The sequence below is a fragment of the Chelmon rostratus genome, chromosome 13 (genome assembly GCF_017976325.1).
Source record: "Chelmon rostratus isolate fCheRos1 chromosome 13, fCheRos1.pri, whole genome shotgun sequence".
Lineage (NCBI taxonomy): Eukaryota > Metazoa > Chordata > Actinopteri > Chaetodontiformes > Chaetodontidae > Chelmon > Chelmon rostratus.
In genome coordinates, this window is record NC_055670.1 from 26,659,565 (window position 1) to 26,682,257 (window position 22,693).

The 22,693-nt window shown below is 46.3% G+C and overlaps 1 protein-coding gene across 1 annotated transcript in view; it reads right to left on the reverse strand.

The window, feature by feature from the left end:
- LOC121616480 (5-hydroxytryptamine receptor 2A-like) overlaps nucleotides 1-18,021 on the reverse strand; it is a 35,022-nt gene extending 17,001 nt beyond the window's left edge. Inside the window, exon 1 of the mRNA XM_041951261.1 lies at nucleotides 17,559-18,021. Within this exon, the coding sequence (XP_041807195.1) occupies nucleotides 17,559-18,021 (463 nt within the window). The remainder of the gene's footprint in view (nucleotides 1-17,558) is intronic.
- Between the last annotated feature and the right edge of the window lie 4,672 nt (nucleotides 18,022-22,693).

Below are 22,693 nucleotides of genomic sequence, written 5' to 3' on the forward strand. Positions count from 1 at the left end.
AGGGAGTTCACCTGTGAACCCACAGTGTCACCTGAGGAAGAGTAAAACTTCACCACAAAAGAAACGTCAACGTGAGAATGAGACACCATGGTGACTGTTATAGTTCTGTCCATGTGTATTCTTCTCCTACCTGTGTGTATAGAACAGTTGTGTGATTATTATTGTATGTATGATTGTTTATGTCTCTGTTGTCCTTGTTTTGAGCTGCTGGTCTGCCTGACTTCCTGTTGAGCAGCTTAAAACCAGATTCAGGTTCTCTGTATGTGTGAAGCTGATTCTGACTCTTGCAATGTGCAAGCTGCTGCTTTAACTCAAACACATTTACCTAATCGAGAGAAACACTGAGTCCACGTCTGAGCCTCCAGCATGGCTGCAGGACTCATGTTAATCTGCACTGTGAAGCAACACTGACACTGAAACTGAGGCGGCTGCGTTCCATTCAGCTGAAAAATACCCTCTGAAATGTGGCAGAGTAGAAGTAGAAAGTGGCTTTCAATGGAAATACAGGTGCTTCAAACCTGTACTGCAGTACAGTACAGTCTGGTATTATTTGGTTTTTGGTTCAGAAAGAATCCAGATTCAGAATCCAGATCAGGAAGAAAAGAGAAATCTGAATAATGTTCTGACAAAAGACTCAGAGACGACCTCGTTCATGGCCGAGTGTGCATGAATTCAAAAGCAAAGAAATTAGAAAAGAAGTGATAGAAGAGGAGCGAGTGGAAATGGAGAGCTGGAAAATGAGCTCCCGAGAGGGAAGAGGAGGAGGAGGAGGAGGAGGGGGAGGAAGGGGAGGAGGAGGAGAGGTAGTCTACATATTTTAACAAGGACTCTGGTTAACACACACCTGAATCACAACACTTCAGATTCACACACACACACACACACACACACACACACACATGCACATGCACATGCACACACACACACACACACACATGCACACACACACACACACGCACACATGTGCACACGCATGGCCTCAAAACGTTCGTCCTCGTTCGTTCCTCGGCCTCGATGGAAAACATCCTGCGGTCAGGGAAAGACATCGTGAAGGAGAATTCATGATGAAAAGACGAATGCAGGCGTCGTCGTCATGTGACCACGGACGTTACCAAGGTGACTCGGCCTCAGTATTCTGAAGATGGACGACCTGAAGTTCGTCTTAGATACGTCTCCTCATCTGTCGTTTCATGCCGGCTGAACAGCCACCACAGTTAATAAAGGAAATACAGAAAAGGATGATGGGAAACAGGTGTGCTGAGGGCCCTGCAGGAGTTCAGTTGAATCTGTGTTTCTGTGCTGAGGAGACGTTTTTACATAAGAAGTTCTGTTTGACTGTGTGAGCTGTAGCTCCATCAGTCACGTCCTTTCAGCTGTGAAGTCTGAAAATGAAGCTCATGACAACATGAACTCGTCCGAGCATCATCGGGTTTGTGGCACCTTCACAGTTCAGGCTGCTGACTCAGCGGCTGAACACCTTCAGGTGCTTCTCCTCCAGAAACCACACATATTTTCTAACTGTTCCCTCCCAGAGAGCCACAGCAGCCAGCGGAGCTGAAGACCGCCTCAGCTGGGCGGGAGGGCCGCTAATTATTCCCCCCGCTGCATCTTCTGCATCTGCATCATCTTCTGACACAAACCAACAACATGTCCGTCCAAAACCGTTCACTCCTACTGAAGACTTACACCCTTACAGACGCTCACAGATACATCGCTTCATGTTTGTTAAAGGTTCAGCAAATTTCCTCAAACAGCTGCTCTGTAGTTTTTATCAAACGGGAGGAAGTAGTGAAGAAATGATGGATTTGTTGGGGACTATTTTCAGCGGCGAATTAATCCACATTTGATGCTGTAATGCAGCCTTTCCCACACTTAGTGTTGTGACCCAACATTGGTCACACAGCTCGTCCCACTGGGTCGCCAGTTAGCCGAGTACAAAGCAGAACAATGCTCTGATACATGAATTCCTTTTCCTAATCAAGAAGAGCGAAGAAGAGCGCAGGTTTTTTCCTCTTCGTTCCCAAGAAAATCCCACAAAACACAAAAACACAACGGAAGCGGCATCATGATCAATATGCAGCCTAACCAACAGGTGGCGGTATAACACTAACCAAGCTAAAGTCGAGAACAGTTCTGATCGGAGTGTGAGGCTGTGGCTATTTCCTGAAGTGCTGTGTAACTATATACCATCCCAGAAAAACAATCAGTACAGCAGAGTTTTAGGTAGCACTAAATTACAATGTTTGCCATCTTAATTTGGCATGTTAGCATGCTAACATTTGCTAATTAGCAGTAAACACAAAGGACAGCTGAGGCTAAAGCCATTAGCTCTGGAGGGATTTGATCATAAGTATTGGATTTTGGGAGAACATGTCTCAACCATCCAACAGTTGTTGAGATGTTTCAGTCAAAACCACAAAAGTGAACCTCATGGTGGCGCTAGAAGGTAAATCTGAGGACAATCAAAGTCAGCAGGGTTCATTCGTGTATGTTCAAAGTGTAGTTTTTGAGATATTTCAGTCTGGACCGACGTGGTGGCCCACATACCAGTACCACACCCAGAGTCCTGGAACTAGACCTCTATAACGTGCTGCTTGACTCTCTGCTGACATTTAAGGCTTGATGTTTGACAAACCAGCAGCAGGAGCAGGTCAGACTCCTCATCTCCACGGTGACGGGAGCTGCTCTGCAGCATGAACCCGTCGAGGCTTCCACACGAGCTCGTCAGCCTTTCGTCATTTGTTTGCTGTGTTTTTTGAAGCACTGACGGCGTTGACGGCGTTGACGGCGCTGACGGCGCTGACGGCTGCGATGGCCTTTTGATTTCTGTGACCGAGCGTCTCCATCTGTCACATCGCTGTTTTCTTTCTGTTCTTTCGACTTCAGCGGCTCTGACAACGGACCAAAGGCCGAGACTCAAAGGATCTGTTGGTACTGAATGCCAACAAACTCCAGCATGTAAATGAGGGAGGACCGCAGTCTGCAGACTCGAACGAGCCCCCCCCAGTGAAGGTTATTCCTTCATTAAATCTTTTTTTGTGAAAGCTTTAATCAGAATCTAAACCACACATCACAACAAAGAATGACTTGAAAAAGACATCTGGGAGAGTCAAAGCCAGAACTCCTCCTGACCCCAGAACCGCCGGGTCGAGTCTCGGGACAGGGGACGACGTTAACGGGCGGACCAGCTGGAGATCAGGACGACTCAGACTGACAGATGAGGGTGACATCAACAAACATATGAAGGAAGAAACCATCAGTGCGTCGCAGGTTTGATGAACCACATCAGACATGAAGTGAAAGAACTGAAGCACTGAATGCCTCCTCTTCATCACGCTCAGTAATTTTACACATCCTGTTATTTCTCTGACGAGGCCTCGGGTCTCTTTGACTCAGGCCAGAAGCTTCTGCCTCACGCTTTCTCTTCTTCATCACCTCTGAAGTTAGGAGGGAAGTGTGGAGAAAGCCCCCCCCCCCCCCCCACTCTCTCAGTGTTAATGTAACTGCACAAATAACAGCTCTGATGACTGTAATCAGCGCGTTGAGAGCCGAGCTGCAGCCACAACAAAGACGTGGTGACAACGGCGTGATGAATGTTCTCCACCCACAGCGAACACTGAATGTACACGTGCAGCAGGACAGCTAAACCCACACCTCCCTCCTCTGATGACTCGGGGGGGGGGTTTATGTGGATCTGTAAGATGCAGGTCTTCCTCTCAGATTGACATGTTTACTGTCGCTGGACTTCTTGTCTCAGTCTCACAGGACGCAGCTCAGTGTCTTTGACATTAAAGTGTCTTCAGACCAGAGTCATCACACACAGAGTCTGCAGTGGTTGCAGATTAATGCACGTTCAGCGCAGCTAAAAAGACTTTCCAGAGAGGAGGGTTTATTTAGCTGTTTCACGGTGGGACCGGGTCAGGAGTCTTACTGTCTCATGCACATGAGACCGTCCTCACAAACTTTTTAATGGCCGACCTCTTTAAATTAGCCATAATCAATATTTCCACGATCACTCATTGACACCACAGCAGCGTGTCGGAGTCTCTGGCAGAGATTCATCAGCTGAACCTGCAGCTTCAGGAGCTTCAGAGACGTCCAGCTCATCGTTTACCTGCTTCACTCTCAGAGAGGAAGCTGAAAAAGCCTCTGATCACTTCCTGCTGAGCAGCAAACAGTCGGAGAGCAGCTGCTGAACATAGAGCAGCTAAAGAGCTGGAGGAGACCAAACACAGAGCTCAAAGAGAGAGAGCACTGGACTGACGTTCATCAGGTGACTCGACTCCACATCATCATCATCGTGTTGTTCTGGAGCTGCTGCAGGTGAAGTAAACTGTTCAACACATCATCTTAAAAGGTACAGGTATGTTAATGTTCTGTTTTATATTATAAAAAAGTTATTACAGGTTTAACCAGACTTTCAACATAAAAGCTGTAAATCAGAAACACTCACAGGAGTCATTTTTGTCGCAGATATCGTGGATAGAAGTTTAATGAAGTTCAGTGAAGTATTCAGAAATACTCATTAAACGTATTTCCATTGGACAGGACAGATAAAGAAATGGTCTCTGCTCTGCGACACACAGCCTCCACCTCTGAACTCCTCTGTAGTTCTGGTAAAGTTGGATTTTTGTGTCATGTGACTTGAACTTGAGAGGCAGCTGGTTTACGATACCGAGATCACACGAGATCACGCGGTGCGAGAATCCATCTTGCCAGGCTTCAGGTCACAGCAAAGCCGTTTGGACCAATCAGCGTCCTGTAAGGAGCTGCCGGCAGCTACGCCGTGGTTTTGATGTGACGACAGCGTCTGTTTGAAAACAGCGGTGGCGGCTCTGAAGACGTTAGCGTAGCCGCCACAGTAGCATCAGCTCTATCAGGACTGCAGAGGGTTTCGTCACACCACATGGTTCATTGATATGATTGGTGGAAATTAGCCTGTGATAGACAGATGGTTCATCCAATCACCTGCCAAGTATTTTGGAGCCTCTCTGTTAACTTTCTGACAGACTGTTGAAATCTTTTTCCACTTATAAAACAGCTCCAGTGGTGGTTTTAGGAGGATCGACCAGTGCTGCTGTTGTGTTCTGTTGACTGCTTGATTTGTTTTCTTGCATTCAGAGGTGGGTAACCCTTTTTTCAAAGAGTGGAAGTATTACCCCCCCAACATGCAGTAACCCAGCTCATTGTCATTAGCACAGGTAGGAGTACTGATGAGTGGAATCTGCTGGTTTAGTGATTTTTCTGACTCACTTTATTGCACAGTTTTTCCATCTGTGTAGTTTTTACCTTTTCTGTCTGTGTCGTTGTTTCTGTCGGTGTCTGCTGGGGTGTCATGTCCCGCCATGTCTGATGTGTCTGTTCACAGTGTCTAGTCTTGTCGTGCACTTCCTGTTTTATTGTGAAACCCTACCCCTCCTCTCGTTTCAGATTCTGACTTCCTGATGTGTTTCCCACCTGTCTGATTGTCTGCCCCGCCCTGATTGTCTCCACCTGTTCATTGTTACCTTGTGTATATATAGTCCGCGTCTCTCTTTGTCTGGTGCCAGATTGTCTTGTACGTCTCGTGCTCCCTGTATCTCGTCTCGCTATCAGTCCTGTTAATCTTGCCATAGCTCTTTATTGCTGTTTGATTACCTTAGCGTCCTTAGTTCTCTTTTTGAGATCCTTAGTGTTTTTGTTCCTCCTCTTTGACACCACCTCTGAGCCCTGAGTTTGCCTGTATTGCCTTTTTGTGTTTTTGTCAATAAATCAGCCTTCGTGCTCGCCTTTTGTTGGAGCTGTGTTTGGTCTCCTGCTTTTGAGTCCTGACTCCTTCGAGCCCCGGGGCCTTTTCAGGGTTCATGTGAGTGGCTGCACTGAAAATGTGTTTAAAGAAAGAAATGCTGACATGTTGAACACTTAGTCCCCCCCCCCCCATGTTATAAAACCAGTAAACCACAAACAGCTCGGTCACGTTTGGCCACCTGGACGTTCTGAAGCTCAGCACAAAGCAGACCGAATGGACGAGAGACAAAAAGACGAGCTAAGTTAAATACCCCCCCCCCCGACCTCAGCGTGTTCGTCATCGCTCTCGTTTGTTTCCTCACCTTTGTCTCTGCGTCTGTGATGTTCGGACAGTTTCTTTCATGTCACTGCAGCGTCTCGATAAAAGGCGGACACATTTGTCTGTCAAGTATCCGTCTAATGACTTCAGCTTCCTCTCGCTTCGTTGGAGACGAAGAAGACGAGACACTTCAGTCATTGAGATGCTTCGGCAGGTGTTCTCCTCAGCTTCTTTGTCCATGACTGACTGAAGGAGGAGACCCTGGAGACCCTCTGACCTCTGACCTCTGACCAACACTCACCACCACCACCTTTTAGTTGTCCGGGAAACAGAGGTGTAGCCTGAGCTGAGTCATGCTTTCACCTGTGATGCGTGAACAAAGGTGAAGCATTGACACGTTTTCATTGATTCACACTGTTTCAACCGATCGATCGCCGATACGTGAGACATGATGTCCAGAGCGTCCAAATGTCTCTCAGCGGTTCAGATAGTCGCTTCCTTTTTGAATCATCTGTCTGAGACGGCGTCGTTTTCCTCTTTCTGACTACAGGCATCTGCAAAAAACCAAGAAACCCCGGTGACAAACACCTAACCTCACCTGACGCTGTGGATACGTATTTATCCTGAATGCATCATCGCAGTAAGAACTCGTGTTTTCAGTCTCCTCAGAAAGACGAGCGCTCGCTGTTTCACGGCAGTGCAGCATCTTTCAGGGGCGTGCATGCAGAGAAACACTGCATTTTATTTACATTTTTTTAACGTTACATCAGAATCTGAAAGCATCTACAACTGTCAAATACATGTCGCGGAGTAGAAGTTTAAAGTAGCTTGAAATATTGAAGTAAAGTCCCTCAAAATTGCACTTAACTACGGTACTTGAGAAAATATTCAGTTTCTTTCCACCTGGACAGAAGCTGTAAAAAGCCTGAGATCACTTCCTGCTGAGCAGCAAACAGCAGACAGTCAGGAGGAGGCTGGAGGAGACCAAACACAGAGCTCAAAGAGAGAGAACACTGGACCGACGTTCATCCACATCCATCATCATGTTGGATGTTTAAAAAGACACTTGGATGCTAACATGTTAGCACTACTTGCTAGTGATAATGTGCTCTGTCAGCTTTTTCTGCCTCTGCGTGAACAAACATTAACTAATGCGGCTCATTAAATGTTTGCAGATCTTTAGGCAGCTCAGTGTGTCGTCCAGGAAAGAACACAGAAACTGAACATCCAGCGTTCAGACGCTGGCTGCAGCTCGGTGTCTGCAGCCTCGTCCGGCTGTTGATGAAGACTAAATATGTTCCTTCATTCTCTCTTTGTTCTCTCTTTTCTTCAAGAATCTATTTCCAGCCTGCAACATGACAGGCTTCAGCATCGCCCATGGTAACGCCATTCACTTCATAACCTTCATCTCTGTGGATACCAGCCCTCCGTTATATGACGGCGGTCCATGAGTCACAGGGCTGCAGTGACCATGTGACATGTGCTCGCCGCTTCCCACGAAAATGAATTCACCTTTGTGTGTGTGTGTGTGTGTGTGTGTGGTCATGTATTACTCCAGTCAGTTCTCTGAAGGCAGGTGAAGCTACAACCTGGACAGTAATGTTACCTGTAACTCACATTAGGACAGCAGCTTCACTCACAGCATCTGATCATCTCATCAGCTGATCATCTCATCAGCTGATCAGCTGATCATTTCATCAGCTCCTCTTTAAAATCCAACCTGTGTGTTTTTATTAGTAAGTTAAACCAGCTCCACATGAACTCACAGGTTAAATTAACCCTGATACGTCACAAAGTGTTTTAATTACACTCATTTGATTAATTAATAGATATTAAGTATAATCCTGATTTCTGTCTTTGAGGCGTGTTGACGTTGACTTTTGAAATTCTCTTTGTCTCCTCTTGCCTTGCTTTAGGATAAGATAAGATAAGATGAGATAAGATAAGATAAGATAAGATAAGATGAGATAAGATAAGATGAGATAAGATAAGGTGAGATGAGATGAGATAAGATAAGATAAGATAAGATAAGACTTTATTCATGCCCTAGCGGGGGGATTCGGGTTGTTGCTGTCAACATTAACCAGTCAGCTCACTAACTGTCTTGCAGAAGTCCAGTCAGGACTTGGCTGTCTCCGTCCTCGTCCTCCTTCCTGTCTGTGTCGCCCTGGTTATCAGTCTGGAACTTTGTCGTCACGGGCGCCGTCACTGTCTCTGCTCGAGATGAGCTCAGAAAAGATTTCAATGGACGTTTAATTAGCTGAGGCAGAGCGTGTTTAGCACATGAAAAGGTTCGGAGGTGAACACACACCACCTCACGAAACAAAGGTAACTAATGATGTGATGAATAATTCACCTGATCGTCCTGCTTCACTCAACACAAACCTCATCACTGGACACGAGACATCAGGAGAACTCGACAGACTGGTTTACATAATCCAGCACGTTCTGGTTCTGGTCTGGTCTCTGGTCTCTGGTCGGACGTGGTCTTTAGTTATTTTCAGTCACATGAATGCGCTGCAGCGCTACTTCAGGCAGAGCACTTTTATTGGCCGATCAGCATCAGTGGTTTCTAATATGCTTCACAACCATTGGCTCATGCACAGCTGTGCAGCTAATAACATCCAATCACATTCACGCAGGTGTACAGGGCCGAACCTGTCGCTGTCAACCTGCTGCTGCAGCTGCCTCCCCGACCGCTAAGCTAACGCAACCATCAGAGCCTCTTCCACCAAATCACAAACTGCACCTGATCACTTTCATGATCCACTAATTGGCTCGTTATCATCTTGATTAATTGATCAGTCCATCAAATGTCAGATAATAATTTTAAACAGTCCAAAATCCAAAGTTTACAAAAGAGATGAAAGCAGCAAACATCGATGAGTCAGAGTCTTAAACTGGAGACGAGTCTTTCTTTAGTGTCTGACGCTCGTCTGTCAGTCCAGAATGTGACACAGAAAATGTGTGAACCAGATACCGACTCTCACCTGAACCTGTTCAGGTAAACAGCAGATCCACAGCAGGTCCAGCCTCTCTGCAGCGTCCATCATGTCTCAGTGCTAACAGTTAGCATAGCTGTCAGCTAACAGGACAACAAGATCGCACAGTGTGTGATGTGTTAGCATGACGTCCTCCGTCCCCTGGTGTGAACCAGCAGTTCAGACAACAACAACGTCATCACGGTCCGTCTCCGTCCGCTGTGGACGTCCCACATTTAAAACAAACGCCACAAATATTTAACCCCTTAACGCTGATTGTCGCAAATTCGCATCATTAACTATTTAATCCACGTTGCAGCAGAATGGCGCTGACATTCCTCTGATGCCGGTTTGTGCATCTTCAACACACACCGAGGAACCTTTGCAAGCTCTGGTTTCCCGTCGGACCGGTCAAAGTGAAACAACCCCTGTTCTAATTGTTGCTATGATGTAATTATTGTGAGCCAATTTTGTGGCTGTTTTGATGAAATAAATGAATTTTAAATACACAAAAAAGATGTTTTACTGCATTTAAGCCTTTAAAAAAGTGGACAAATACTGTTTGTTTGAACCCTGTTCTCGTTAAATTTATATCTGTTGTTTGTGATACAGAAAAATGAACACACTCCTCTTAATTTAGGATCAATTTGAAAGCAAAAACAGAAAGAATTAATTTTTTAATATAACTCAATAAATTCAGGCGTCATGGGGTTAACTTCTCCTCCTCCTTTCAGATCCTGCTGGTGAAACTCAGACTCCTGAGTCTAAATGTCAGGTTTAAATGTAGAAATCTAGAATTACAATAAGACGTGGAGTCCCGACGATGGCAGAGAAAGAACAGATGATAACGTTTCAAAAACGCCGCGTTGGTCATCGTTACATCACGAGCGCCGCCGGCAAAGCTTTTGGATGTGATTGGTTGTTTGTTTCCGTCTGGTTTAGTTCATTCGTCTGTTAAATAAACATTTTTTTTCAGTGGGACAAAAGCAAAGACAGACGAGGACAGACAATCAAAGAAATGTGTCTTCAGTGGAAAACGAGAAGCTTCGCTGTTTGCTGGAGATTTCGAGTCGCTGCTCGCTGTTTGGAATAAAGAAGCTTCTTCTTGAGACACTGAGCAGAATATAACACCGAATATAAACGACGTGACACACAAGAAACGAGTTCAAGGCCCCGCACTGATGAACTAAAGAGAGACAGACAGAATGAACGAGGTCTAATAAAAGACAGCACAAAGAAAAGGAAGAATGTGAAGAGGAGGAAGAGGAGGAAGAAGAAGAGGAAGAGGAAGAAGAAGAGGTGCGGAGGTCGACAGTAATGATGTCATCACGTTAGCAGGAGCAGCAGCAGTGATGAAGAGCAGCTACAGCGAGCGCCGTCAGCTGTTCCAAACGACAAACACACACACACACACACATTAACACTCACAGTCCAACCCGAACTACACACACACACACACACACACATTAACAGCGTCTTCAGTGGACAGAAAAGTGCGTTTCCCCCCCCGAGAGCGAACCAAACGTGCTCGATCCAAATTACAGCGTGCCAGAGCCGAGTGTCATCATAAGCCCTGATTATTCAACTTTAATTATCCGCTGCTCTCAGGACTAAGTGGGAAAGTTTTCCTGAACGAACATCCACAGCCGTCGACAGCCAGCAGCGAGTCTGTGACGGTACGTTAGCTAACTTAAAGGGACAGTTCACCTTTTCTGTCTGTTTTAAACACTAAGTTCAATGAAGCTGGAGGAATCTGAGAGACAGAAATGGACCAGCTGCTACCTGGAATTATTTCTACTGTTTCTAAAGCTCATCATGCCCCCCCCCCCGACCTTTGACCCTGCTGCCTGACGGGGGCTCAGCTCTTCTGTTCGTGTTTAGTTGTCAGAGACACATGAAGAAGAATCTCCTCATCACCTTTAATGCTCTCTGTTGTTGATCCACCTCGTCCTCCATCATTTCATCCTGAATCACAAACACAACATGTGACAGTACGGCGGCGTGAGCGTCGTCCGGAAGAGTTAAGAATCTTAGTCTGAGATGCTCTGAAGCTAACGGAGGCTGTGACTCACTTTGTTTCTTTCTGTTGGTCTGCAGCTGCGTCTCAGATGGCTCACTGTGTCCTTAAAAGCCTCATCCTGATCCCGGCGGGCCGCTCCACCCGTCATAATCAATACACTGATCAGAATCAACACATTACTACACCCCCATCACTAAACGCAGACGAGGTTACGGTGTTTGACGGACAGGCGGTCTCAGATAACAGATTTAGATTGTGCAGAGACCTGGTTTTGCTTTGAGACTGGATCACAGAGGAATCCAGAGCAGAAACGGTCTAATCTTTGAGTAAATCTCATCCGGCACAGCTGCCCGTCCTCAGAAAGAGGACAAACCCAGAGGCTTTGTTTGTTTGTCCGCCCTCTGAGAGGAAAGCTCACAAGACAGAGAGAGAAAAGACGGCAGGAGTGAAGGACGGATGGATGGAGGAGTGAAAGTCTTCAAAGTTTAGAAGAAGAGGGACATAAACTGGCTGCAGACATCAAAGGAGGAGGAGGAGAAAACGAGCATTTCATCCCAAACCTGAGGGAAATCAATATGAAATGAAGTCGTTTATGTGCCTCTAAAGAGCAGGAACACAGATCAGAGCTGGCAAACCGGGACACTCGGCAGGCGTCCACCGAACCAGGCTGGAATCCTCTGTTCCCAGAAGTCCTCTGGCTTTCACTGTTGCCTGGAGTGACCAAAAGCCTGAGAGCTGACGGAGGCTCCACCTCCACACTCACTGACTACTGAGGACCGCTGCACACAGCAAACACATCGTCATGCTCAGCGTCGGCTCGGCGTCCGCCCGGAGGTTTGGAGGTGCTCATCAAACAGATCCATACGTCCCGCTCGCTGACAGCCAAACACTTCAGCTGCGTTAGCTTTTCTTACTGATGTCAATCGACACAGGCCGGGACAGCAGGCGGACGCTGCAGTTACACATGGAGGTGTAGATCACCTTCAGCAGGTGTAGATCACCTTCAGCAGGTATAGATCACCTTCAGCAGGGATCTGATGGCACAGACACTAAACCAGATTCTAATTAAGAATTAGATTAATTAATCATTCTTCGACGAGTAACCTGATCAATACATCTAGAGGACTGCTGGAGGAATGACTGGACAACATTTGACAGCTCATCCAGTAGTAGTGGACATTTTTTTTTTAGTCTGGACCAAAGTGGAATGACCTGTGCTGCCCTCTGACACAGTGTCTCCACCTAGTGGAGGCTGCTGTAGCTGGTCAGTGTGGAGTAGCACACTGAGTTAACAATGTGAAGTTAGCAGCTGTTAGCTTGTTTCCACTGAGCCTGTAAGTGAACTCATGTTGTTTAATGTAAAACATTAAAGAAGTACAACGGATCATTTGAAATGTTGTCAGAATCGAAATGCTAATTTATGTTAGCCTGTTAAGGGTAATTCCCATTCTGTGTTAGCATCGAGCTAACAGACACAGCGTACTTGTGTGCATGCCTCTATGAGGTTCTCCAGCTCTGTACAGCAGTGACCGGCTGACGTGACAGAAGTGTTTCTGTCGACAGCTCGTCCCGGAGACGAGCCAGAAAACGTATTTCATGTCGAACAGACAGGAAACAGCTCTTTGTCCACTCAGCCATGATGCTGAGTTAATCCCAAATTTCCCAAGACACTCGAAATGTTTGTTTTAGCCAACTAGATTTGTGGGGTAGAACTGGATCTGTAAATCATCACTTGGCCACCCGCCAAGCTGGAAAACAGGCATTTGGCTGCTAAGCTGATCTGTGCTGGCAGGACTCAGCGGGCCCCCTCATGTCAGATCCATGGCTGTACTGACCCAGCGAGGACTGACCCTGAACCCCTGATGATGTTGTGCACAGAGAGATGTGTGACCCTCTGCTGCGACTGAAGTCTTCATGTGTGAGGGGAGGATGCTGGATGTGTTTTACTGAGAGTCTGCAGGCTAGCAGCTGACAGCATGCTAACACTGCTGCTGTAATGTTCTTAGCATGCTCACATTAGCTAATTAGCACAAAAAAAGCAGCACTAATACTACAAATCCCAGAATGCTCTGCTAGCACGTCAAGACCTGCAAGCATCCCTCCCCTGTTTTCATTCATTCGCAACCACATGCTAGCATCCACCTAGCCCTGCCCTTCATCGAGGGGGAGTTAGTCTCTGCATGATCAAAGTTTGTGTGTCCCGATAACCAGCGAGCATTTTAACGTGAGCTTGAGCAGAAACATGAAGATCTGATGGAGAAGGGAAAAGATTTTGTTGCATCCTCGTCACACTAACATTAAAAATAACACAGAGTTAATGAAACCTGACACTCCAGGAGCCAAACCTGAGCCAAACCTGAGCCAAACCTGAGCCCAGATCTATCAGCACATTCAGCCTCACACCACACACACACACATTACACACAGACATCTAACATGATGTCACCTCCTCGCCATTTCAACGCACTGTCTTGTGAGCCAGCGAGGCACAGAGACGATGCTGAGGGTTTCTGTTCTTCTCTTTTCTTTTTATCTTCACAAATGTTTTAGCTGTGTTCTGCTGGATTTAGAATCCGTTCTGTTCTGATTTTGGAGATGCAGGGACGTGTTGACTGATTTTAAAATGTGGAGAGAAATTGTTGTGGTTTGTATCTTCTGGTGCATTTATTGTGAAAGTCCATTTCCTGTTTTCGTTGTGTTGTGCGGCTAACCTTACTTCCTGTCTCCGGAGACACCCTTCCCCCGCTGCGTGGAGGAGTGCTGGGCCCACCTGGATTCACTTCTGTATTCAAGACGCCTATTTCTAGCTTGCTGAGACTCCGTCTTATCGTGGTACCAGTCGGCGCAACATCAGCCTCGTGGTAGTTTATTCATCCGGTGTTTGTAAACGTTCATGTGCCGTACTTTCTTGTCTCCTCTCTTTTTGTTTCAGTGCCTCCCGCGCCCGCACAGCCCAGCACTCTCTGGACCCCTTTTTGAGTTTTTGTTTGTGGACCTCATGCCCCCTGTTGTAAATAAACCATTCTCCGTTTCCGCTCCTGGGTTCCTCTCCGTACTACACGCCACAGAAATAAAAAAAAACATCAGTGTGCAGTGCTGGACTTGTTGTGTTTGGTCAATATATTCATGTACTTTACTCTAAAATATCTCTGAAACACTCAAACCCAGACTGTGTGATTAGAAAAGTGTTTCAGACTGAGCAGCAGAGTGGAACTGCCTCAAACAGAACCACATCACATGGACCATGTGTGAGCCATAAAACTGGGTTTTTATAAATGATTGTATAGTTTGAAGAGTTTCATTTGATGATCTGAGGTGTTCTGCTGCTTGTGTGTGTGTGTGGTTGTTCTGCTTGTCTCTGGGTTTGAGTGTTTCAGAGAGATCATTAGAGTACATGAATAAACTGACCAGTCCTGGGCTGTGCGGTCGTCGAGGATGTTTGTCTGGGGTTGACACGGCTCCTGGAGGGTCAGGTTTCATGAACTGTGTGTTGTTTTTAATTTCAGAGTGTGAGCGATTATAAAAAACTGCACGTCAGACAGAATGTAAAAGACTTGTAATCATAGTTTGTTTGCAGCGTGGTGACACCTCCTGAATGCTGACCAAAGTTTTATTCGGCTGAAGCCTAAATGAGGCGGTGAAGTTTGCTTCTTCCTGCAGCTAGAGGGCGCTCTCTGCTACACTGGTGACAGTTTCCTGTGTCAGCGTTGGTACAGCCTCATTGATCTCATCCATACTGTTGACCTGCGATCTCATCACAGTATTTCTTGCGTGAGTGCCGCTCGTGAACGACCTCGTTAACGGTCTGATATTCACACTCGTTAATAACATCCACGGCCTCATCCGTCCGCTGCACCTCTGCTCCTGTTTGTCAGCAGCGCCGACCTGTGCGGCCGCCTCCGTCAGCTGCTGTGAACATGACGGAGGCCTCTCACTCTGAGACGACGCTGTGTCTGCTCTCTGACTCGGCTGACGGATGTGCAGCTACGCGAGGAGATAATTGCGGCGTGTGTTTATGTTTGCCGTCGCCGTGGCCGATGACTTCTTTTGTCTTCTCATTAAGGACCGGGGACGGCGAGTAATGAGCGCTGGAGGTCGTTCTTTTGGAAGCGTTCTTCCTTCTGACTAATTTACGGAGCTCGTTCTCATGCAAATGAATTTGGCTTAAAGCTCCTTATGTGAGCAGCGACTCGTGACATTTACAGCTCAGAGAGGCAGGAGAGCCAATCAGCTGGCCCGCATGGGAGCCCGGTGTGTGTGTGTGTGTGTGTCTGTGTGTGTCTGCGTGTGTGTCTGTCTTTCTGTCTCTGTGTCTGTCTCTGTCTCTCTGTCCCTCTGTCTCTCTCTCTGTCTGTCTCTCTGTCTGTCTCTCTGTCCGTCTGTCTCTCTCTGTCTGTCTCTCTCTTCCTGTCTCTCTCTCTCTCTGTCTGTCTGTCTCTCTGTCTGTCTCTCTGTCTGTCTGTCTGTCTCTCTGTCTGTCTGTCTCTCTCTGTCTGTCTCTCTGTCTCTCTCTCTGTCCGTCTGTCTGTCTGTCTGTCTCTCTCTCTCTCTCTCTGTCTCTCTCTCTCTCTCTGTCTCTCTCTCTCTGTCTGTCTGTCTGTCTGTCTCTCTCTGTCTGTGTCTCTCTCTCTCTCTGTCCGTCTCACTCTGTCTGTCTCTCTCTCTCTCTGTCTGTCTGTCTGTCTGTCTGTCTGTCTCTCTCTCTGTCTCTCTCCTTCTGTCTGTCTCTCTGTCTCCTCAGGATGAACTCTAATAACCGTCTTTAAGACATTCAGACTCAGCTGAACTTTGTGTTTAGTGCTAACTAATAAATGTTAGCATGCTAACATGCTAAACGAAGGTGACAAACATAAACATCCACATGTTAGCATTGTTGCTGTGTGCATGTTAGCATGCTAATGTTAGCACTGAGATGAAAGCTGCTAACATGATGGTGGACTGTTTGTATGATCTCCTCAGTGGATGGTTTGGACAGGGTGGAGCTGTATGAAGACAGACAGACCAGTTCCCTGTGAAACGGTTCAGAGGTCTGAGTCTGGCAGGGTCGTCCTGTGCTCTGCACGTTCAGTCGACTGGAACCTTTAACCCTGGAGATTTTTAACAGTTTAACATGTGATGACGTGTTTCTGATCGTCAGAGCAGCTGAAGTTGGATCACTGTGTGCTCTTTAACTTTACCCCTCAGGTAAATACTGAACTCCACGCCTCTTTTTAAGACTCGATTGTCTCATCAGACAATTGTCTATTCAGTGACGTCTTTTTGTCCTCTCTGCTGCACACTTCCACCTGATGACACAAAGGTTATATATATTCTGCTCTGGATCTATGCGCCATTGTGCGCTGACGTCTTCTAAAACAGTTTTGTGTCAAAATCCAAACTCAAGACCTGAAAGGTTCATTCCTGTCAGGAAAGTGTTTAACCAGAATCATGTAAACTCAGAGTCGCTCTATATGACCACTGTTCTCATGATTCATTTTAAGTGTTGGACATGCAGGAAAGGACAAAGTCACATGACCTTTGTCATCGTCGTCACAGTCAGTTGACCGTTCTGCCCCCCGTCCACACCACCTTCCTCCATACGTGGACTTTCTTGCTCTTTATGCTGCATCACCTGATTTTTTTCTGAAACAACCTCGATGCTTTGTGACACCACAGAAAATGACTGGAGACATTTACGTGTTATTCAAATGCAGCTTGGTGAGACGAGGCCGGAGGACCAGTTGGTCTCTGGTCCGTCTCGTGTCGTCTGCTGCGTCAGTAAAGGGAAGTAGGGGGGTGACAGGGTGGTGGTCTGGGTTTTCGAAGTGGACTCGAAATGATCAAGGACAACTCAGATCTCTCACTTCAGTACAAACAAAAGTCTTTAAAATAAACTTAAAGAAGCAATAAAGTACTAATTATGCAGAATGGCCCCCATGCTAATAAATATTACTGTATTATATTACTTATAATACTTATTGGATTATAAGTATAGATGCATTAATTCATACATCACCTTTTAAATTTTTTAACTTGTGCATCCCCTGATCTTATCTGATATAACCTTAACCTATAATATTAGATCATATTTATATAATATATGTATACATTATATTTTGTATCATTAATCAGAATCTGCAAAGTAACTAAAGAGTGAAAAGTATAATATTTGCCTCTGAAATGTAATGAAGTAGAAGTACAAAGTACCAGAAAATGGAAATATGAAGCACAAGTGCCTCAAAATGTGACTTTTGTACAGCACTTGAGTAAATGTACTTAGCTGGGTTTTAAGGCTGTGTCACATCGTTCATCTCTGCACACACACAACACTGAACACCTCCACCGCTGCCGCTCTCCATCCGTCTCCAACCGCCGGCACAGCGTCACGCATGAATTCTGACAAGTCGCACGTCGAAACAAACGTCTACGTTAATGTGACTCTTAGATTTGAGCCACTTTCTTCTGCAGAGAGAATAAAGATACAGAAAGAACCGACTCAACACGCCAAATGTCAGTGTCACTCGGTGCTTACCGTACAGAATGGTCACCATGGAAACCGGCATCACCAAGATGCCTAGGAGCATGTCAGCGACAGCCAGTGACATCAGGAAATAGTTTGTGGCGTTCTGCAGCTTCTTCTCCAGGGAGACCGCCAGGATCACCAGGATGTTGCCCATGACCGTGACGGCGATGACGACTAAAATCAGGAGCGCCGCCCAGTTCTTCTCCACTCCCGTCTCCTGGGGAGGACACTGAGACCCATAAATCCTGCCGCCCTCCTCGCTGTAGACTCCTCCAGCGTTACGGTGAGACCAATTCCCGGACTGTCCGTTACGGACCGCGTCAGTCCCGTGACACCCCGAGTTCGTCACGTTATTGAGTCCGAGGGTGCTTTCCTCAAACCCGCCTGGAGGCCAGGTGTTGGACTCCAGAGCGGTAACGGCTCTGACGGTGTTAGAGATCCACTGTGACACATTGACACCGCGAAGGTTCATGGCGTCAGCTTGGTATCACGACCGAGGACACGAACCTCAGGACCGCCTCCTGGAAAAAGGTCCAGAGCAGAGTAAGAAAGAGGGACGTGTCTTCATCGTGCACTCGACTTCCACGTCCTGTCCTCAGGTGAACACCAGAAACACAACAGCTTTTACCAGAGAGACGCACCGCAGGTCAATCTGTACCGTCAGGTCTTTGCTCCATCGTGTCGGAGGAAACTCTTAAGCCTTGAATCGTGTCAAAGGATCAACAGATGATGATCTTCTTCACACGAGGAGACTAAAATAGCACAAAGAGCAGCTGTTCTCCGGAGAACGCTGAATGTGTAGAAACGATATCGCTCAGTTAATTCTGCGATCAGCCGTCACACAGAGCAGGAAAACAAACAAGAAGTGTTCCAGTTCTCCAAATACTCCAAACCAAATGTTGGAATGACCTCAGCTCTCATGCCTTCGCTCGCTCTTCATCGTCTGATTATAGAATCCATTTGAAGCCACGGAGGTGCAGCTTTCTCATCCTTGAAGTCTGGACTCATGAGAAAAATATCAGATCCATCTGAAGTCGAGGATCTTACAGATCAGAAGTCCTCCGAGTTCTCTTCAAAGAGATTCAAAGAGTTCGACCTTTTGTCTTTGATTTTCCTGCATCTTCAGGTAACTTTGATCAGTTTGAGCAGGTGTCATGGTGTTAGAGAAGTGTCCTGTGTGAAGGTGCTTTACCTGCACAGCTCTAAGGACTGTGTGGGAACCCTCGGGTGTCCTCGCCGCGTCGTCTCAGCTCGTTCCTGCACCTGTGCGAGTGCAGCCGACAGAGATCGATGAAGAGCATGATCAGACCTGACGAGCGCGTTAGCCGAACACACCTCACTAACTTTCTGCCTCGCGCCCTCGATACGGAGCTCCTGGCTGAGTGAAAACATCCGTACGTGTTCCTCTTCTCCGAAAGCAATGCCAGCCCTCCTCACATCTTTAGTATTCCTTCAGTTTTTCCTCCTCCTGCTTACATAAGCCCTCAGTGGAAAATGTCAGTCACCCTCCGATCCAGCACAGACCTGGTTCAGGAATCCTTCAGCTCCATAAATCTCCAGTTTTTAAAAGCTTAATCTTCCCTCTCGGGGTGTTTCCGTGCATTTTATGCCACTTTCCTTCAACAGGCGACAAACAAGAAGGAAATGGCGTGCTCGTCAAGTCAGCCGTGAGCAGACAGAGGAGGTTTCATGTGGATTTGTGGTTCCTGAGTGTCACTAAGTGTTCGTGTTCAGTGATGATGAGGAGCTGAATGAATGTGTGCCTTCGCTCTGCCTCTCACATTCAGCCTCTCGCTCTGCAGCTCTCTCACTGTGCTCTCTCTCTCCACCCAGGGTCTCTCGCCCTCGTACCGTATTGGCTCTCTCTCTCTATTTTAAGCGTCTCTCGTTCTCTCTCCCATTCATTGCCTCCCTTTCTCTCTTTTGCAGAGTCTGTAAATCCTGATCTCGCTGGATTTTCTCACTCTTTACGTCGGCTGCACTCCTTCTGTCTCAGCTCAACATTTAACCGAATTTCAACAAAGTCAGCAGAAAAAAAACACGACTGAATGTTTCATCCACTGATGGAGATAAACAGCAGGTGGCGCTGGTTGTCCAGTCACTGCCATTAAACCACCACAGAAGAAGATGTTCAAAACGATGAAATCAGACATTTCTGTTCGTTTGATGTGTTCAGGTGAGGAAGGTTCCAGCCTCCTCCTCATCGTTCCACACACACCTGATCAGCTCTTCACAGAAGAGACGAGTGATGTTTGGTCACATGACTCACCTCGTCATTGTTTATTCGCCGGTCTGTTTACAAACAACTTTTACACCTCAGACAAGCGTTCACATTTTTATTTTCATCATTTTCTCTTCTCATAGTGAAAATATGCCTAAAAACCAGCTCACCTGTCACCTGTCCCCGAGTCAGCGCTCGTCCAAACCTTCTTATGACTCCTGAAGGATAAAATCAGATTGTTTGAATTCCATCTAAAGCAGCTCTAATCAATAATTTCATATTAACTTCATTTGTTTAATTGAATTCAGGATTAAATGACTCGACTTTCTGTTCCGTCTCGTCTCGTCTCGTCGTTTCAGATAAGAAGCTGTAAAAAGCCTCCGATCACGACACAGCAGAAAGACTCCGAGACCTGCTGCTGGAGGAGACCAAAACCAGAGTTAAAAGAGACAGACAGAGAGAGACACAAACTCGACTCCACATCGGTCGTCACGCTGTTCGGTGGCTGCTGGATGGAAAGAATCTGTTTGATAACGAGTCGTCATTAAAAAGGTGATGATGATGTTTGTCCACAACCGGTCTGAAAATTCAGCTCAGTGCAATTTTAATATAATACTCAAATATCATATTAGCCCAGTTTGGGACATGGGGACAGTCCCAGATGCTCCCTGTTAAAAAGCTTTGTGAAGTGTTGTAAGATAAGATAAGATAAGATAAGATAAGGTAGACTATAATAATCCTCAACCGGTGAAGTTCGGCAGGTTAATGGCAGTGACAGAAATAGAGAAATACAAAATACAAAATAAAAGCTGATATAAGAGAATAAGTATGCAAAAAGTGTGTGTGTGTGTATTAGAAGTATAAGAAAAACTACCATAAAAATATACTGCCAAACATTCTGTAGAATTTCAGGACACACCTCCACCTGAGGCCTTTGATGGTGGCCGTCAGTCATGATGAAGATGTGATTTTTGTTGACATGTTCTACAGACAGAGATCTCCTGCAGTGAAGTCTGGTCCGAGTCTGTCCACCTGTTGGGAAATGAAGGTAACTGGTCTTTTACAAAGCGCTGAGTTTGACTTGGTGGCTGTTGTCAGGTGGTCTTTCTCTTTGGTAACGATTTTGTGTGATCACTCGCAGATATTTCCCTTTAACTGGACGGATACTGAAACTGGAAGCTGCTGAAGTTGTTTGAATCAGATATTTGTTTCTGTTGGAAGCTGATTTGTTGCTGCACTTGTCATGCTTTGTCGGTTGTGTCGGTTTGGTTAAGCATGAGGAGTGAGACTGGTTAGGACCACGGTAGAACAATCAGAGGAGGAGGAGGCACGCCGGGTCCCACAGGACAGTGCATGAACATCGTTAATGACGCTCACGTTCCCGCTCATTAGCTGCAAACAGGAGCACATTTAATGAACGCGCTCTGTTCTGTTCCACAGTGACGACCGGAGCTCCATATGTGCTGCGTGCATTCAAGTCACAGAGCTGAGCATCTTGTTCTGAAAACTAAATAGAGTGATGTTTGAAAAACAGTGTTTAACGCTTCCTGCTGATCTGTAGAAGATTCAGGAAGTGAACCACATTGTTCAGTAAAGCCTGACAGCAGGGGGATGGGGCAGTTTTTCCAGCATCGTGTGGGGTTGATATCGGTTTGGTCTCTCTCTCATTGACAGAGCGGTCATCTGGTGCTTTAGCTTAGCACAGGGCCCGGAAGGCTACTACACAGTGTGCCTGTATGTCTTGCGTTCTTAGCTAGCTCTCTTGAGTTAGCATGTTAGATGCACGATACAGCTGGTTTTGTTCAGTGAACCCTGCAGAGTGCTGCTAACGAGGCTAACCATGCTAAATGCTGCGTCTGTGCTGAATATATCATAACTTCTGTCCAGTATAAGCAGCAGCAGAAGCTGAGAGTGCAGAGTGAGTATGACGTTGTGTAGTAACTGTCACGAAGGCGTTAATAAGCCAGCGGCGGCCGACTGTCTCAGCTCGTTTTAATCATCTGTTCTGCTGTTGTTTGATTTAGTGTTTTACTTTTCAGTCCTGTGTTGTTAAAGACCTTTGGTGATAACTACGATGTAGACCTTTAGAAACAGGATTCTAGTTCATGTCCGGTAGTTTTTCACGCTGTTCATGTTTTACTAAATAGACAGTGTATTAATTTTCTGTCCGTCGATCACTCTGTAACACTGTACTGAAGTACAGGAAGTGAAGTATTAACGGCAGTACGTATGTGAATCTGTTTCCTCCCAGTCTGACAAAGCTGATGGTCTTCACCTCCTCCACCTGTCTCATTTAGAACTGTTGCGCACACACAACACAGGCGAACCCGGTGCTGGTATTGGTGCATCGGTTAATTCAAAGGGAATCAAAGATCAGTGGATCAAACTCAAGTTCAGCTTCGTGCTGCTGACTAATATGTCAGACTTGTTGACAGAGCTGCCCTTCGAGGGAACGGCGAGCCGGACGGTTCAACATGGAGGAAGCTGTTGTAGTTTATTAGGCTGGGGACTCACTGGAGGTGGATTTGCTGCCATTTGTCAGGTTTATTATTATTATTAAGTATATTTGAGCGAGTGATTCTGCTCCTCTTCTCTTTTCCTCTCTTCACACTGCAGTGTCTCAACAAGCAAACACACAGAACTGAATATTAGGTATCGACATGTGACTGCATCACATGACTGTCTGCTGGTAAAGGCACGATTGTTCATTCAGTATGCAGCTATTGTAACCTGGCAAGCTAGTGTTTTAGCGTTAGCTTGCTGGATTCATTCACTAGGCCAGTTATTAATGTCTCTAATACGCTCTGAAGAACCAGGCGCTAAGAACGACCATGTTCACTTTCAGAGACGCTGGCAGACAGGACAGAGACAGCAGAGACAGCAGAGACACTGAGTGTCTCTGAAACGTCCTCATGATCAACAA